The 19,395-nt window shown below is 47.2% G+C and overlaps 1 protein-coding gene across 1 annotated transcript; it reads left to right on the top strand.

Annotated features, from left to right (window-relative positions):
- Window positions 1-8,104: 8,104 nt before the first annotated feature.
- Window positions 8,105-9,755, top strand: LOC105494065 (metallothionein 3). Its single transcript, XM_011762170.3, has 3 exons — window positions 8,105-8,290; window positions 8,541-8,606; window positions 9,504-9,755. Exons 1-3 carry the CDS (start codon window positions 8,260-8,262, stop codon window positions 9,617-9,619), a joined length of 213 nt encoding a protein of 70 aa, XP_011760472.1. The 5' UTR covers window positions 8,105-8,259; the 3' UTR covers window positions 9,620-9,755.
- Window positions 9,756-19,395: the final 9,640 nt, after the last annotated feature.

Consider the following 19,395-nt stretch of genomic DNA (forward strand, 5'->3'; position numbering starts at 1 on the left):
ATTTGCTAAGCACAGGAGTGGGGAGTGGGAGTGGAAGGAATCATCCCTCCTGGCCCCCAACTTCAGGGACCTCAGAGTCTGTCTTGGAGATGTCAGAATATCTTGTCTCCTCTCCTATAGGGAGAATATATCTCGACAAGACCCCACAGAAGTGCCAAGGAGGGGAGCTTACAGCTGGCTGCAGGCCGGAGTGAAGGCTTCCCTGGAGGAGGTGGCATTTGAGCAGGGCCTAAAAGGATACATAGTTTTTTTGTTTTGTTGTTTTGAGACAGGCTGGAGTACAGTGGAAAGGTCTCAGCTCACTGCAACCTCTGCCTCCCAGGTTCAAGTGACTCTCCTGCCTCAGCCTCCTGAGTAGCTGGGATTACAGGCATGTGCCACCACACCCAGCTAATTTTTGTATTTTTAGTAGAGACAGGGTTTCACCATGTTGGCCAGGTTGGTCTCAAACTCCTGACCTCAGGTGATCCACCCGCCTTGGCCTCCCAAAGTTCTGGGATTACAGGTGTGAGCCAATGAGCCCGGCCTGAAATTTCTTTTAAAAGGAAATCTCATATCACTACTGTGGAAGAGATGCTGAATCATTTGCCATAAACAGGAGGTAACCATGGAGACAAATACAGAGAACATAAAGCCAAGTTATTGGCCGGGCGCGGTGGCTCAAGCCTGTAATCCCAGCACTTTGGGAGGCCGAGACGGGTGGATCACGAGGTCAGGAGATCGAGACCATCCTGGCTAACACCGTGAAACCCCGTCTCTACTAAAAATACAAAAAAACTAGCCGGACGAGGTGGCGGGCGCCTGTAGTCCCAGCTACTCCGGAGGCTGAGGCAGGAGAACGGCATAAACCCGGGAGGCGGAGCTTGCAGTGAGCTGAGATCCGGCCACTGTACTCCAGCCCGGGCTACAGAGCAAGACTCCGTCTCAAAAAAAAAAAAAAAAAAAAAAAAAAAAGCCAAGTTATTAAATGTCTAGCTAGGTACTGTGGTATGGTGGGGCTCCCCTGTTCTTTCCTGATTCCTCACCCCTTTCTCTGTTAAAAAGGGGAGCTGGGGTTGGGCACGGTGACTCACACCTGTAATCCCAGCATGAGACGTTGAGGCAGGAGGATCACTTGAGCCCAGGAGTTCCAGATCATCCTGGGCAACATGGTGAAGCCCTGACTCTACCAAAATGAACAATCAAACAAACAATAACAAAATACCCCAAAAACCACATACACACAAATTAGCCGGGCATGGTGGTGTGTACCTGTGGTTCCAGCTACTTAGGAGGCTGAGGTGGGAGGATCACTTGAGCCAGGGAAGTCAAGGATGCAGTGAGCCATGATTGTACCACAGCACTCCAGCCTGGGTGGCAGAGCAAGACCCTGTCTCAAGGAAAAAGAAGGGAGGGAGGGAGGGAAAGAGAGAGAGAGAGAAGGAGAAGCTGGGCACTGAGAGAGAGAAGAAAAGCTGGGCGCTGAGAGAGAGAAGAAAAGCTGGGCACTGAGAGAGAGAAGGGGAGGCACTGAAGGCATCTTAGCTCCAAGCTGAGTCTCCTTGGAGCAACCAGGAAGATTCATTAAGAACTGAAAAGAGAATACTTTTTAATGTGATTCAAAGTTATTTCATACACTCATCTCACTTTGGGAAGCTAGACCAGTGGAATCAGGCTTGGAGTCAAGAGACATGGTTCAGGTTCTGGCTTCATTATAACTTTGCTGTGTGACTTTGGACAAAATCTATGCTGTCTCTGAGTTTCCTCATCTGCTGAAATAAGCAGATGGTACTCACGGGATGAGTTTTCAGAAAGAATCTCAGGATTTCTACTCAGACCCTGGTGTAAGTGGGGCAAGGATGTCACAGGCGAGCAATAGCTATCTGGGCCAGGGGTGTAGGGGTAAAGGAATTTACCAAGACAGTTGTAGATAAAGAAAGGCAGATTTATTTTTTAAAAGTATGAAAATACATTGCTGGGGAGCAACTGGCAAAACCAGCAGAAGAGGAGCTGACTGCAAGGAAACAAAGGCTTTCTGAGGATTTTATAGAATGGAACTTGGGCTGATAGGGAGCAGCAGGGAGCTTAACTATGTTCTTTCCTCAGCGGGGGTGTTTGATAAATTGAGGCGTTTAATGGTAAGTGGGAAGTCTGCAAGTTATGTACGTGGTCTGCACGGGCCAAGGTAGACCTAGAGCTTATTTGCTTTCTCTCTTTGCTCTCTCTGGTCCCACCGGTCTGACTCCTTTTCCCTAATTAGGATTCCATAAAGGATAGGACAGGGGAGGAGGGGCATTTTGCCAACTTGAGGGTAAGATCTCCGGGCATCAATGATCCAGTGACAATTGGGAAGTCGACATCACAAAAGATCTAAAAGAATGTAGGTCCCCAGAAGCTAGTTCCTGTGGCTCACAGTAACTGCACCAGGCTGAGAGATTTGGCCTCCTCCGGATAAGTGCTGGGAGGAGGTTGTTGTGGGCTGGAACTTGGTCCAGGCCAGGATCTGCTTGGAATGGAGAATCTACCTTCACGGAGAGGTCTAAAGTCAGTGTTTCATTTTGTTTTGTTCTGTTTTTCTTGTTTTTGTTTTTTTGAGATGGAGTCTCACTCTGTCACCCAGGCTGGAGTGCAGTGATCCAATCTCAGCTCACTGCAATGCCTCCCAGGTTCAAGTGATTCTTCTGCCTCAGCCTCCCGAGTCACTGCGATTACAGATGTCTGCCACCACGCCTGGCTAATTTTGGTATTTTTAGTAGAGGCGAGGTTTCACCATGTTGGGCAGGCTGGTCTCAAACTCCTGACCTCAAGTGATCCACCCGCTTTGGCCTCCCAAATGCTGGGATTACAGGCGTGAACCACCACGCCTGGCCTAAAGTCAGTGTTTTGATGTCCTCTTGTGTGGGAAACCATGTACACTATCACACGCCAGGCTGTGGGCTGAGTCAGAACTGGTGCAGGTCATGTAGGGCCTGAATGGGGCATTTCCAGAGGTTGAGGACCTGCCTTGTAGGTAGAGAGAGGAGGCAGGATGACTTTCTTTGTTGCAGATGAAGATTCTGCAATTCTGTAAAGTTTGATTGGGGTATCAAAGCATTATCAACTATCCAGGGGCCTGGTGGGTAGCATGCCTAATAACTAGAATTCATAGTGGATTGAATTAAAGACATCAGGGCAGGCTGAAGAGTAATGCACTTAGATTTAAGTCCAGGGTCTGCCTCCACGACAAGCCACTGAATCTCTCTGAGCCTCGATTTCCTTCCCTACAAAACGGAGTTAACAATGCCTACCATAAGGATAACTGGAAGGAGTCCATGAGATAATATGTGAAGGAGTCAGTGAGATAACATGAGATTAGCTCCCCACAGTGCTCTATATGGTACCAGGTACATGGTAAACTCCCAGCAAGTGGAAGACATTGTCCATAGTAGCCATTAGCAGTCATCTGGTCAACCCCTGTGAAAAGAGGGGCACAAATTGAGGAGAGGCTTCCTTGCGTTCACCACACCACTTACTAGACAAGCTGAAACTAGAAACCACGGAACTTCTAGACCCCTGCCCTTTCTCTCGCTTCAGCTGCCCTGTGCACAAAATTGTTCATTCAACATTCATTCTACTAACACATCCAGATTTCTCCAAGAAATGACTTTATTTGTAGATTTGCATATTTGCAAACTCTTTTTGTATACTGTATGCCCAGGCTCCTAAAATCCTAGCCAGTTGTTCAGTCCCAGGATAGTAAATTGGGAAACTCTTTGAGAGCGATGCAACAGTCTTAATCCTGCACTGGACCAATTTCAGCAGGGTGTGGGGTTTGCTGGGGTCTTGCTTTTTTTCTGAGATCATCTGGGGATTTTCCATCCCTTAGTGTGACCTTGAGTGATCTCCACCCCTCAGCCTACTGGTCTTGCCTCTTGGCCCCAGTCAAATTGAAAACGTAAAAGTTTCTGTGAACTCCCTTCTCCCAGAAGCTCTAGGATTGGGTACAAGGTCTGGATTGAGGACTGATGTCTGTGACTCAGGTGGCCCATGCTGGCATCTGCAGTACTGTACCAATTACAGGCCACAGGTGACTATGTTTCTGGAAGCACAGAGCTGAGGCCAACCATGAGACTGGGTGTCAAGCAGGAGCTTTAGGAACCCAGGCTCCCTGCAGAGCCCTCACCTGACCTCTTCATTTGTAAATGGTGAGAACCAATGTGGTGAGGACCCTGCTGTAAGTCTTTTCCCAATGCCATCCCATTTAAGTCCCTGACAAATCTATTAAGCAGGAACTATTATTACTATTACTATTATTTTCATTTTACCGTTGAGCAACTCAAGGCACAGAAATGTTAAGTTGACCTAGTTAGTAACCTGCTATGGTGTTTGTTTGTTTGCTGTAGAGAAAGAAGGGGTCTTGCCATGTTGCCCTGGCTTGCCTTGAACTCCTGGGCTCAAATGATCTTCCTACCTCAGCCTTCCAAGTAGCTGGGACTACAGGTGCACACCACCATGCCCGGCTGCCATATTACTATTAAGCGGCAGAGTCACACTGTAAACTCAACTAGCATGACCTCAGGCTCATTCATTCGTTCGTTCATCAGGTAAATGTGTCTTGAATGTCTATCACATACCAGGCACTGTTATAGGCACTCCAGAGACACCAGTGAACAAAAACAATGATTCTTGCTCTTTCTTGCTTAAATTCTAGCAGAATAGAGACAACATATAATCATTACAAATAAATAAATTATTTAGTTTGCTTGTGAACGTTAAATGCTATGGAAAAAGGGAAGATAGAGCAAGGTAAAGGAGATGAGAAGTCCTGGGGCGTCGAAGCATGCAATTTTACATAGCGTGATCATGACTGGCTTCACAGAGAAAGCAGATTTGAGCAAAGACTTAGAAGTAAAGAAAGAAAGCTGGGCGCAGTGGCTCACGCCTGTAATCCCAGCACTTTGGAAGGCCGAGTCAGGCAGATCATGAGGTCAGGAGATCGAGACCATCCTGGCTAACACGGTGAAACCCCATCTCTACTAAAAATACAAAAAATTAGCCTGGCGTGGTGGCGGGTGCCTGTAGTCCCAGCTACTTGGGAGGCTGAGGCAGGAGAATGGCGTGAACTCGGGAGGTGGAGCTTGCAGTGAGCCAAGATTGGCCACTGCATTCCAGCCTGGGCAACAGAGTGAGACTCCGTCTCAGCAGGAAAAAAAAAAAGAAGAAGAAGTAAAGAAAGAAGGGAGTGACTTGCACGGTTATCTGGGGAAGGAGAATCACAGGCTACAGAAACATAGACAAGATAACTTCGAGTTTTTGTTTGTTTGTTTGTTTGTTTGTTTTTTGAGATGGCGTCTGGCTCAGTCACCCAGGCTGGAATGCAGTGGTGCTATCTTAGCTCACTGCAACCTCCGCCTCCTGGGTTCAAGCGATTCTCCTGCCTCAGCCTCCTAGTAGCTGGGATTACAGGCACCCACCACCATGCCCGGCTAATTTTTTTGAATTTTTAGTAGAGACGGGGTTTTACCATGTTGGCCAGCATGGTCTCAAACCCCTGACCTCAAATGATCCACCTGCCTGTGCCTCCCAAAGTGCTGGGATTACAGGTGTGAACCACCATGCCCGGCCACTTCGAGACGTAAGAATTAACAAGGGGTCAGAGAGGATAAAGGTAGGGAATGAGAGACCTGCATGGCATGCTCCTCACAGAGGCTGAGAACTGAAGGCCACATGCAGGGTGAGGGGTAGGGGGTATCAGAAAGATGCTGTGGTTTTCAGACCCCTCAATATCCTGGCCATCCTTGGGACAGGAAGGAGGTTGCTATGCCAGCTCTGAAACCTCAGTCCCAAAGAAATCTGAGAGGCCTGAGGGAGATTGCGGGGTAGGCAGCTTCGGGTGAATGTATCCCAAGCGTGAAGGTCCTAGATACAGAAACCCTGAGGTTCAGGGCCTAGAGCAAAGAAGTTAGAGGTCACAGTGCCCTTAGGCAAAATGAAAGCAAAGAAACAGATGACTGGCTGATGCTAGAGCTGGCGAACTCTGAGATCTGATATTCCAACTGTCCAGTGGCTAGAACCTACACTGTCCATGTGAGAGCCTACACTGGAATACAGCCTCCGACTCTCCATACAAGGCTCTATTTTGGACCTTGGTTAGCCTTGGTTGGCTTGGGTACCCCTCTCCTGTGGTAGCACAGCATGCAGCGCCTCTTGCCCTGCCCAGTGCGGGCTTTGCTTTAAAAATTCTCATCTCAGGATGAATTTCTTTACTGGGTTACTCCAGTGTGAGTAGTTCTTTGTCAAACACCTCCTCTGTCCCTGCCTTCAGTTGGGGGCCATCTTTTTTGCGGGGAGGTGCAGGGTCTTGCTCTGTCATCCGGGCTACAGTTCAGTGGTGTGATCAGAGCTCACTGCAGCCTCAAACTCCTAGGCTCAAGCAATCGTCCCACCCCGGCCTCCCAAGTAGCTAGGGGTACATGTGCTCCCCACCACTCCTGGCTAATTTTTAAAATTTTTATTTTATTTATTTATTTTGTAGAGATGGGGGTCTTACTATGTTGCCCAGGCTGGTCTCAAACTCCTGGCTTCAAGTGATTCTCACCTTGACCTCCCAAAGCATATGGGGATTACAGGCGTGAGCCGCTGGCCTTGGGAGTCATCTTAATGCTCGACTCCATCTACCCCGAAACACAGCCCCTTCTGTGAAAGCACTGGCAAGTAAGGAAGATTTTCAGAAAGTCTCAGAGGGACAGCAGAGACGGTGACAGTCAAACACTTCACAATAACTTTTTTAAAATGCCTTTTACAGAGGTCCTCTCCCAGCTCTGGTCCCTTCTTTGCTGCCCCCAAACTTCAATGACCTCTCTCCTCTCCCCTTCTCGGGGTCTCATTCTCACTCACACTACCCTGCTCAGTCACAAATGATTCTCCTTGGCAGCTTAGACTTCTTTTCCTTTCATTTTGCACCGAAATCCCTTATATTCATATAAATATTTATCAATCTTATTTTACCTAGGCTCTCTTTTCTTTTTGAGACAGGATTTTGCTCTGACCCACATTGGAGTGCAGTGGTGCAAAAAGGCTTACTGCAGCCTCCCCAACCTCCTGGGCTTAAGTAATCCTCCTGCCTCAGCCTCCCAAGTAGCTGGGACTATAGGTGCATGCCACCACACCCAAATAATTTTTTTTTTTTTTGAGACGCAGTTTCCCTTGTGTTGCCCAGGCTGGAGTGCAATGGCGTGATTTGGGCTCACTGCAACCTCTGCCTCCCAGGTTCAAGTGATTCTCCTGCCTCAGCCTCCCAAGTAGCCGGGATTACAGGCACCTGCCACCACACCCAGCTAATTTTGTACCTTTAGTAGAGATGGGGTTTCTCCATGTTGGTCAGGCTGGCCTCCAACTCCCAGCCTCAGGTGATCTGCCCACCTCGGCCTCCCAGAGTGTTGGGATTACAGGCGTGAGCCACCATGTCCGGCCTCCTTTTTATAAATAGAAAAATCTCACCGAGCTGCCCTGATTTTAATATGCCCCCCACTGACAATCCCTCTAGGTACCTGAGTTCTGAGTTCTAGGCCTGGCTCGGCCTCAGGCTCATTCTGAGACCTACGCACATTCCCGCTTCTCTGGCCTCACTTTTTCTTACTTACGATGGAGGGTTAGGAGTCAAGGACCTGAAGATGCCAGGCGGGACAGCCGGGAAATGGAACACGCCCCTTGCCAGTGGCACTCGGAGGGTGAAAGAGTCAGTGTCGGGCTCAACATGAGGAGCCTCTTTCTGCCCCCAGCCCAGCAACCCATTTGAACAGATCTGGCATCGGGGAGAATTCTCGAATGAAGGGGAAGAGAGGAAGGGAAGAGCTGGGAAATACGCAAAGCGCCTTTTCCTCCACTTTCGGAGATGGTACGTGCGCGCTTCCACGCAGTGGCGGCTGCTGCGGCGGGCACGTCCCCTACGGGACCCATGCGGGGAGCGGACTGGCAGCGCGCGCGTGGCGGCGGCGAGTGGGTCGTGCAAGCGACTGCGGGGTGGGAGTGGGGGCGCACGCGCGGGCGTGGGCGAACGGGCCCTGGCCGTGCACACACACGGCGGGGGCAGGGGACAGATGCCGCAGTGCGTGCGCCAGAGCCCAAGTGCACAAACGCAAAGAGCCGGCGCGGTGCGCAGGGGCGGGCGCCCAGCGGGCTTGGCATGCGCGCCCCCGCCCGGGGCTATAAAAGCATCGCCACCTGCTGCCACTAGCCAAGCCGCGCGTCCAGTTGCTTGGAGAAGCCCATTCACAGCCTCCAGCTGCTGCTCGCTTCGACATGGACCCTGAGACCTGCCCCTGCCCTTCTGGTGAGCCCCCGCCGCCGCTCCCATCCTGCGGCACTGTGCGCCCTTGTACCTGCAAAAAAAACCCACGCCCCGCGCCTTCGCTCAAGGACACTTGGGGGAAGGGCTCCTGATTCCCTATTCTTTACCTCCTGAAAGGTGGGCATGCCTGTGTCGCGGAGAACAGGGAGACTTGGTGCCCCATCTCCTCGTGACAGGCGTGGGGACCCGAGTTTGTCCACATTAACCCTTCCTGTGGCGTCGCCCTCTCTAGGTGGCTCCTGCACCTGCGCGGACTCCTGCAAGTGCGAGGGTTGCAAATGCACCTCCTGCAAGAAGAGTGAGTGCGGGGACCCTTCCCCTCTGCCGCTGCCCCCTCTGCTCTGCGGAGTTGGTGTCTCACCACGCAGGATACGGAGAGACCGCCAGGCCCCAATCCCGTGGTTTCTGACTCTTGCTGGAACAGAACCACCCGGGAAGACATTAAAATACAGATGCCCTTGCCCCACACCCAGGAATTGATGGCCTAGGCATGGAACGAGAGGTTTTTGTAAATCCCCGGAAGACTCCAATGGCAGCTGGGATTGAGGACTGCTACACTGGTCCAGTCTTTCCCGCCCCACCCCTCAAAACCCAACCTGGGGAAGCCATTAGGGAGGCTGGGGCTCAGCTCTGGAGTTCCGGTCCCTTGGCCTCTCTCAGGCCTTACAGATCCTCTCAGTTTGATCTCAGAATCTCCCCAGCTCACAGCAGTGTAATATGCATAGAGACTAAGAGGTGGGAGGAAGGCTCCCTTCTTCCCTAGGTATAAGACCAGGCACAGGTCCCCACCCCCTCCCCACGGCTTTCCTGGGCCCCCTACATCTGCGTCATATCTGCCCCTCCCAAGTTTATCCTTCAAGGCCCCTTTCAAGGTCGTTTACCCTGTGATGCTTTCTCCTTAAGGCCTAGTACCCACCTAACCTGAGCTTAAGCCCACCAGCCCCCAGGACTTCCTGGCATCCACCCAAGGGGCTCTGGTCTATTTCCTGGGTACCTCTCTCCTGTGGTGGTGCAGGATGCCACTGCCGCGACTTAGATGCTGAGTCAGAGCAGGTGCGAGACTAAGAAGGGGGCTGTGACCAGCCCTGGCTGAATGAACGAGGATGACTCCCCACCCAGCACCCTTCCCTCCCCTTTGATGGGGACGGATTTCGGGAGTGTGCATCAGACTGGTCATCTTCCATTTTATCTGCAGGCTGCTGCTCCTGCTGCCCTGCGGAGTGTGAGAAGTGTGCCAAGGACTGTGTGTGCAAAGGCAGAGAGGGGGCCGAGGCAGAGGCAGAGGCAGAGAAGTGCAGCTGCTGCGAGTGAGGAAGCACCCCTCCATGTGGAGCACGTGGAGATAGTGCCAGGTGGCTCAGTGCCACCTATGCCTGTGGTGAGGTGTGGCTGGTGTCCCCTTCCCCTGTTGACCTTAGGGGAGTGGCAATAAATCCCATGAACAGCATGAGCCAAGGACTGGTCTCTTCTTAAAGGGGGGAAGGATGCGGAGCAGTGGGGGGGTCTACTCCAAGGGAGCCACCCAGTTGAGTGAAACCCTGGCTGGGTGCGGTGGCTCACGCTTGTAATCCCAGCACTTTGGGAGGCTGAGGCGGGTGGATCACCTGAGGTCAGGAGTTCAAGGCCAGCCTGGCCAACATGGTGAAACCCTGTCTCTACTACAAATACAAAAATTAGCCGGACTTGGTGGCAGGTGCCTGTAATCCCAGCTACTCGGGAGGCTGAAGCAAAAGAATCACTTGAACCCAAGAGGTGGAGGTTGCAGTGAGCTGAGATCACGACACTGCACTCCAGCCTGGGCGACAGAGCAGGACTCTGTCTCAAAAAAAAAAAAAGAAAAAAAAGAAAAGAAAGAAACACTTGAGACTTGGCCACTGGTCTGTTTGGGGCTGGGGTGGAGCCTGGGGGACAGAATGCGTTCTCCTCCACCTTCAGATGGCACCCCACCCTCCTGCTAAGTCAAGTTCAAGTCTAGGGAAACAGGAGAGACCAGGCTCATCTAGGTTTGGCCCTCTCCAACCTCCTAACCTCACTTTCTTCATCTGTAGAATAGAGTTAGGGGGAGTTAAGGCCAGCCCCTAGCCTGTGGGGCCTGTGAATTTGGGGATTTTCTAGTTGCTTCTGCAAAGCTGTCTGTTTTCAGATTTATCAGAGGAATGTCCAGGAGGCCCAGGGGCTTGTATTGGCTGACGGTCAGCTGCATTCCCAAGGTCACCACCCTGAGTAGCCTGTTTCCCCAAAGCACATTGTTCGGTTCCCTTTCACATTTTCTCATTTGGCAGTTTGTCTCCAGCCCCTCCTGTCTTCAAGGGTAGTAAGAGCTTTTATCCACAGTGGTTGTGATCCAGTCCTTGGTGAAAGAGAACACTCAGGTTTACCTGGGTGAGCTAAGAAGGGAGAAACAAATTCTGGGAGACAAAAGTTTCCCAGTAAGAGGATACAATGCTCTGAACACATCACTTTTCCTCCACGTTAGTTTTTGCTGACAGTTAATTCAAAAGCTCACCAGGAGATATACACATACACATACACACACATACACACACACACACACACACACACACACACACAGGCTGAGTTTAGAAAAGGAGAATGCAGGGAAAGCCAAGCCAGCTTTGAAAAGGAACAACAAAGGGAGCTTTCTCCAACCTGGTAGCTCCACTTGTTTCCAAAGCTCTGGAAAATGGTGGAGGGTCAGGAATAGATCAATTGCACAGAGGACAGTCCAAAAACAAACCTCTGTGTTGCTAGAAACCAGTGGGAAAGTACACACTACTCAGTGAAAGGTGTTGGAACAGTTTGCATGTCTGGCTAATTTTTGTAGAGATGGGGTTTCACCATGTTGCCCAGGCTGGTCTTGAACACCTGAGCTCAAGTGATCCACCAGCCTCGGCCTCCCAAAGTGCTGGGATTAGAGGCAGGGTTTTTTGTTTTGTTTTGTTTTTTCTGTCAGGCTGGAGTGCAGTGGTGCCATCAGGGCACTGCAGTGTGGACCTCCAGGGCTCAACCAATCCTCCCACCTCAGCCTCCCGAGTAGCTGGGACTACAGATGCATCCCACCATGCCCAGCTAATTTTTTTTTTTGGTAGAGGCTGGGTTTTGCCATGTTGCCAAGGCTATCAGTATGATTTTTAACTTCATTTTACAGATGGGGCAGTAGAGGTTGGGGAAATTTGCATGAGGACACACAGCTAGAGTGGTGTGGTATAGCCAGGATTTGAATACAGACTGTCTAATTGAAGGGTAGCCCTCTAAACTTAAGCATGCATTGTTTTCTTGCTTCTGGCTTGCCTTGTGTTACAAAAATCACAGAAAAAGAAGCAAAATCACCTCACATACACTAATATGGCTAGTATCAGCAATACAAAATAAAAAGTGTTGGCCAGAATGTAGAGATATTGGAACCCATGTGCCTTGCTGGTAGGAATGTAGAATGATGCAGTGCTGTGGAAAACTGTAGTTCTCAAAGTTAAAAATAGAATTCCATGTGACCCAGCAATTCCACTTCTAGGTACACCCCCAAAGAATTGAAAGCAGAGTCTTGAAGCGGTATTCTTACACACATGTTCATAGGATTATTTATAATCGCCAAAAAGTGGAAGCAATCCAAGTGTCCAATGACAGATGAATAGATAAACAAAGTGTGTTATATACATACAAAGGAATATTATTCAACCTTAAAAAGCAAGGAAATTTGACATATGCTACAACATGAATGAACCTGGAGGACATCATGCTGAGTGAAACAAGCCAGTCACCCAAAGACAAATTCTGTGTGATTCCATGCGTATGAGACACCTAGAGCAGTTATAGTCTATCTACACAGAGACAGGTGCAAGTGTAGGATGGAAGTTGCCAGGGGCTGGAGGGAAGGATGATATGATTTGGCTCTGTCCCCATGTATCAGGCGAGGGACCTGGTGGGAGGTGATCAGATCATGGGGATGATTTCCCCCATGCTGTTCTCATGATAGTGAGTTCTCATGAGAGCTGATGGTTTTGAAAGTGTTTGGCAGTTCCCACTCTGTTCTCTCTCTCTCCTGCCACCCTGTGCAGAAGGTGCTTGCTTCCCCTTTGCCTTCCATCATGATTGTAAATTTCCTGAGACCTCCCCAGCCATCCGGAACTGTGAGTCAATTAAATCTTTTTTCTTTACAAATTACCCAGTCTCAGGTAGTATCTTTATAGCAGTGTGAAAACAAACTAATACAAGGTGGAAGTTGAGAGTTGTTTAATCAATATAGAGTTTCAGTTTTGCAAGATGAAAAGGGTTCTGGAGATGGGTTGCAGACAATCTGAATGTACTTATCATTACTGAACTGCACACTTAAAAATCTTTAAGATGGCAAATTTTATGTCATCGTATTTTACAATTTTAAACAATAAACAAAGCTAAATGATGAAGGACAATAGTTTCTATTAATATACTGTGTGCTGTGGATTTAATTGTGTCCCCTCAACAAAATTCATGATGAAGCCCGAAGTCCCAATGCGACTATATTTGGAGACAGGGTTTATAATGAGGTAATTTAGGTTAAATGAAGTTACAGGGGTGGGGCCCTCCAACTATAGGGTTAGTGTCCTTGTAGAAGAGTCACCAAGAGCTCACTTGCTCACCTGTCCTCTTGTGCATGAAGAGGTCACGTGAGTACACCTCTTCTTTGTGAAGATAGTGAGGTGGGGGAGGCCTATGAGCCAGGACAAGAAACTGACCATGCTGGCACCTTGATCATGAACTTCCAGCTTCCAGAACTGTGAAAATATAAATGTCTGTTGTAAGCTGCCCAGTCTATAGTATTTTGTTATAGCAGCCGGAGCTGAGTCATATAGTGTGTGTATATAGTAGTCCCCCCTTATCCAAAGTTTCACTTTCCAGTTACCTATAATCAACCACAGTCCAAAAATATTACACACAATAAGATGTTATGAGACAAGAGAGAGGGAGATCACATTCATATAACTTTTATTACAGTATGTTGTCATAATTGTTCTATTATTTGTTAATCACTTATTGTGCCTAATGTATAAATTAAACTTTAACATACCTATGTACACATAGGAAAAAAGATATATAGGGCTTGGTACTGTCCACAGCTTTGGCATCCACTGGGGATATTGAAGGTATCCCCTCTGGATAAGGGGTACTACTGTTTACATACATATGATCTTTTGTACATACACACACACACGTTTGACAAAAGATCAGTATATACAATATATAAATAGTTTCTATAAATAGATAAGAAACAGACAATGATTTAAAAATTAGGCAAAAGGCCGGGTGCAGTGGCTCCCGCCTGTAATTCCAGCACTTCGGGAGGCTGAGGCAGATGGATCACCTGAGGTCAGAAGTTCAAGCCAACATGGCAAAGCCCCATCTCTACTAAAAATACAAAAATTAGCCAAGCGTGGTGGTGGGCGCCTGCAATCCCAGCTACTTGGGAAGTTGAGGCAGGAGAATCACTTGAACCCAGGAGGTGGTAGTTACTGTCAGCCGAGATCGTGCCATCGCACTCCAGCCTGTGAAGGGGTGGCCTGCCCCTCCACACCTGTCGGTGTTTCTCTTTAGGTGGAACGAGAGACTTGAGAAAAGAAATGAGACACAGAGACAAAGTATAGAGAAAGAAAAAGTGGGCCCAGGGGACTGGCACTCAGCATACAGAAGACCCGCGCGCCGGCACCAGTCTCTGAGTTCCCTCAGTATTTATTGATAGTTATCTTTACCATCTTTAAGAAAAAGGGAAGTGGCAGGACAATAGGGTCATAGCAGGGAGAAGGTCAGCAGAAAAACATATGAATAAAGATCTCTGTGACATGAATAAGTTTAAGGAAAAGTGCTGTGCCTTGATGTGCATATGCAAACATCTCCATAAACATTTTCAGTGCATAAAGAGCAGCATTGCCGCTAGCACGTCCCACCTCTAGCCCTAAGGCGGTTTTTTCCTATCTCAGTAAATAGAACATACAATCGGATTTTACACGGAGATGTTCCATTGCCCAGGGGTGGGCAGGAGACAGATGCCTTTCTCTATCTCAACTGCCAAGAGGCCTTCTTTCCTCTTATACTAGTCCTCCTCAGCACAGATCCTTCACAGGTGTCAGGCTGGGAGACAATTAGGTCTTTCCCTTCCCATGAGGCCATATTTCAGACTATCACATGGGGAGAAACCTTGGACAATACCTAGCTTTCCTAGGCAGAGGTCCCTGCGACCTTCCGCAGTGCAAGTGTCCCTGGGTACTTGAGATTAAAAGAATGGCAATGACTTTTAACAATCATACTGCCTTCGGGCACTTGTTTAACAAGGCACACCCTGCACAGCCCCAAATCCATTAAACCTTGAGTCACCACAGCACATGTCTCTTGCAAGGACAGAGTTGGGGATAGGATTACAGATTAACAGCATCTCAAATACAGAACAAAATGGAGTATCTTATGTCTACTTCTTTCTGTATAGACACAGTAACAGTCTGATCTCTCTTTCTTTTCCCCACAAGCCTGGGCCACAGAGCGAGACTCCATCTCAAATAAAGAAAAAAAAATTAGGTAAAGGATATAACTAAGCAATTCATGGAAAAATAAACTTGAAAGGCTAAAGAACAAATGAAATGAAATAGAATGAATATTTTACTTCATTATACCAAGGAAATGGAAACTAAAATAACATTTTGTCATTCATTTGGCAAAATCATAAAAGGTTGTTTTTTTAATTAATAGTGATGGGTAGGGGACTGGTTACATACCTCCATCCCCTGATGGAGTGTAAATAGGTACAGCCACTTTGGGTATATACTTCACCCAGGATTGTATTATCATCTGTATCAGCAGAAGTCTCAAAACAAGCTAAATATCCTTTAGTAGAGAAGTAGACTTTAAAAATGATCATAATGGGCCAGGTGCGGTGGCTTGCACCTGTAATCCCAGCACTTTGGGAGGCCAAGCAGATGACATGGGGCCAGGAGTTTGAGACCAACCTGACCAGTATGGCGAATCCCCATCTCTACTAAAAATACAAAAATTGGCCAGGCGCAGTGGCTCAAGCCTGTAATCCCAGCACTTTGGGAGGCCTAGACGGGCGGATCATGAGGTCAGGAGATTGAGACTATCCTGGCTAACACGGTGAAACTCCGTCTCTACTAAAAAATACAAAAAACTAGCCGGGTGAGGTGGCGGGCGCCTGTAGTCCCAGCTACTCAGGAGGCTGAGGCAGGAGAATGGCGTAAACCTGGGAGGTGGAGCTTGCAGTGAGCTGAGATCCGGCCATTGCGCTCCAGCCTGGGTGACAGAGCGAGACTCCGTCTCAAAAAAAAAAAAAAAAAATTAGCCAAGTGGTGGTGCATGCCTGTAATCCCAACTACTCAGGTGGCTGAGGTAGGAGAATTGCTTGAACTCAGGAGGTAGAGGTTGAAGTGAGCTGAGATCTGCGCTCCAGCCTAGGCAACAGCCTGTCTCAAAAAAAAAAAAAAAAAAAAAAAAAAAAAAATCATAATGAACATCTAATAGAAAGAATGAGGTAAGACTTGGATACTGCAGTGGAAACACCTCCACAACTTACCATTAAGTGTAAAAAAAAAAAAAAAAAGCTGTAGAACAGTGCATATCATATAATGCTATACAATACATATAGTATAATGCTAATTATGTAAAAAGAGAATTAAAAACTCCACATTTGTGTATAGAAAGGAAATGGAATTTTCCAGGAGAATCAAGGGGGTCTTTAGCTTTACACATATTAATGTTCACTTCTGTTTGGCTAATTTTTTTTTTTTTTTTTTTTTTTTTTTGAGACGGAGTCTTGCTCTGTCACCCAGGCTGGAGTGCAGTGGCCGGATCTCAGCTCACTGCAAGCTCCGCCTCCCGGGTTTACGCCATTCTCCTGCCTCAGCCTCCCGAGTAGCTGGGACTACAGGCGCCCGCCACCTCGCCCGGCTATTTTTTTGTATTTTTTAGTAGAGACGGGGTTTCACCGTGTTAGCCGGGATCGTCTCTCGATCTCCTGACCTCGTGATCCGCCCATCTCGGCCTCCCAAAGTGCTGGGATTACAGGCTTGAGCCACCGCGCCCGGCCTGTTTGGCTAATTTTTAAGTACCACTTAAAGAATAGTAAAGAATAGTACCACTTACCTTTTTTTCACTCAACAATATGTCTTGGCCAGGCATCGTGGCTCACACCTATAACCCCAGTACTTTGAGAAGACAAGGTGGGAGAACCACCTGAGCCTAGGAGTTCAAGACCAGCCTGGGCAACAAAGTGAGAAGTGGGACCCTGTCTTTCCAAAAAAATTAAAAATGAGCCAGGCCCCGGGCACGGTGGCTCAAACCTGTAATCCCAGCACTTTGGGAGGTGGAGGCGGGTGGATCACGAGTTCAGGAGATCGAGACCATCCTGAATAACACGGTGAAACCCCAGCTCTACTGAAAATACAAAAAATTAGCCAGGCACGGTGGCTGGTGCCTGTAGTCCTAACTACTTGGGAGGCTGAGGCAGCAGAATGGTGTGAACCCGGGAGGCGGAGCTTGCAGTGAGCCGAGATCGCGCCACTACACTCCAACTGGGGCAACAGAGCAAGACTCCATCTCAAAAAAAATAAATAAATAATAAATAAAAAAAGATGAGCCAGGCATGGTGGCACACATCTGCAGTCCTAGCTACTTGGGAGGCTGAAGTGGGAGGAACACTTGAGGGAGTTTGAGAGAGCAGTGAACTATGATCATGCCATTGCACTCCAGCCTGGGCAACATAGCACAACCCTGTCTCAAAAAAAAAAAAAAAAAAGAGAGAGAAAGAAAAAAAGAAAGAAAAAGAAAATGTCTTGACAATTTTTCCATGTTAGGAGATAAAGATCTAATAACTGCTACAGAAAACATCATGGAATGGTTATATCATAGTTCATTCTGCAACTGTCTTACAAACTGATGGATGGACATTTAGGTGGCTTCCACTTGTTTCAATATGCAGACTGTGCACCTGTGCCAGTGAGTTTCTCTGAGTTATAAGCTGAGATGTGTAATCACTGGAGCACAGGAAATAGCCCTTATTACTTTTCATGTATCCTGCCAGACAGCCCTCCACTGAGGCTATTTCAATTTGCATTCCACCTGCAGTGTCTGAGAATTTTCAATGCTTTATCTCTTCATCAGCCCTAGGTGTTAACCTTACATTTTGTCGACCTGGTGGGTGAAAAATGACATCCTAGGTTCTAAATTGCATCTTTTCTTTTAGCAATGAGGTTAAGCATTTTCCTACTGGTTTATTAGTTGTCATTTTCTGTGAACTGCTATTTCATGTTCTTCGTTCTTTCCATATTCAGTTATTTGTCATTTTCTTATTGATTTGTAGAAGCTCTTTATATATTTTGGTCACTGATCCTTTGTCTTCCATCTGCTTTTTGTTTTTCAGAAAGTTTTCAAAGTTTCTGGCCTCCTTGTGATATTCTTTTATTTTTTAACACTCTTATCAATGTACAGTTTACATGTCATAAAATTCACCCATTGTAAGGGTGCAATCCAATGATACTAGCAAATTTTTAGACTTGTGCAACCATCTCCACAATCCAGTTTTAGAGCATTTCCATCATCCAAAAGTTCCCTTGTGCCTATTTGTAGTTAACCCCTGCTCCCACCCCTACCCCTAGGCAACCACTGACTTGCCTTCTGTTTCTATAGGTTTGCCTTTTCTAGACATTTTATATAAATGGAATCATACAATATGTAGTCTTTTGCATTTGGCTTCTTTCACTTAACATAACGTTTTTGAGATTCGTTCCGCTTTGTTGTATGTATTAGTAATTCGTTCTTCCTTTACATTACTGAGTAGTGTTTACATATTGCATTTTGTTTATCCATTCACCAATTGATGGGCTTTTGGGTTGCTGTCATTTTTTGCTATTTTGGATGATAGCTATATTTATAAATGGCTGTAAACATTTATGCATGAGTCTTTGTGTGGATATATACATATATGTATATTTTCGAGATGGGGGTCTTGCTATGTTGCCAAGGCTGGCCTTGAATTCCTGGGTTTAATTGATCTTTGTACTTCAGCCTTCTGAGTAGCTGGGACTACAGGTGCTTGACTCTGTGCTCTACTTTGCCATATATTTTTATTTCTCTTGGGTTGATATCTAGGAGTGGAATTACTGGGTCATATGGTACTTCTGTGTTTAACTTTTGAAGAAACTGCCAAATTGCTTTCCAAAGTGGCTATACCACTTAACATTCCCACCAGCAATGCATAAGTATTTCAATTTCTGCACATTCTTAGCAACACTTTTTGTTGTCCGTCTTTTTTATGATAGCCATTCTAGCAAGTATAAAGTAGTCTCTCACTGTCGTTTATTTTTATTTATTTATTTATTTGAGACGGAGTCTTGTTCTGTCACCAGGCTGGAGTGCAGTGGCACGATCTTGGCTCACTGCAACTGCCACCTCCCAGGTTCAAACCATTCTCCTGCCTGAGCCTCCCAAGTAGCTGGGGTTACAGGCGTGTGCCACCATGCCCAGCTAATTTTTATTTTGTTTTAGTTTTGCCAGGATGATCTCAATCTCTTAACCTTGTGATCCGCCTGCCTTGGCCTCCCAAAGTGCTGGGATTACAGGTGTAAGCCACCACGCCTGGCCTCACTGTGGTTTTAATTTGCATTTCCCTAGTGACTCATGATGTTAAACATCTTTTCATGTGCTTATTAGCCATCCATGTATTTTCTTTGGTGACATATCTATTAGAAGGTTTTGCCCATTTTTTTCTCTTTTTTATTGTGGTAAAATATATATAACATAAAATGTACCATTTTTAAGTGTACAGTGCTGTGGCTTTCATTACATTTACATTGTTGTGAACCGTCACTATCGTCCATCTCCAGAACTTTTCCATCTTGCCCATCTGAAACTCTATCCATAAGACACTAACCCCACCCCCGCCCCACCCCCACCACCACCCAGGCCTGAGGCCACCTTTTTACTGTCTGTCTCTGTGGATTTGACTATGCTACTTACTTCATATAAACTGGGATCACACAGTATTTGTCCTTTTGTGTCTGGCTTATTTCATTTAGCATAATTTTTTTTTTTTTTTTTTTTTTTTTAGATGG

Source organism: Macaca nemestrina, chromosome 18 (assembly GCF_043159975.1).
Source record: "Macaca nemestrina isolate mMacNem1 chromosome 18, mMacNem.hap1, whole genome shotgun sequence".
NCBI classification, from domain to species: domain Eukaryota; kingdom Metazoa; phylum Chordata; class Mammalia; order Primates; family Cercopithecidae; genus Macaca; species Macaca nemestrina.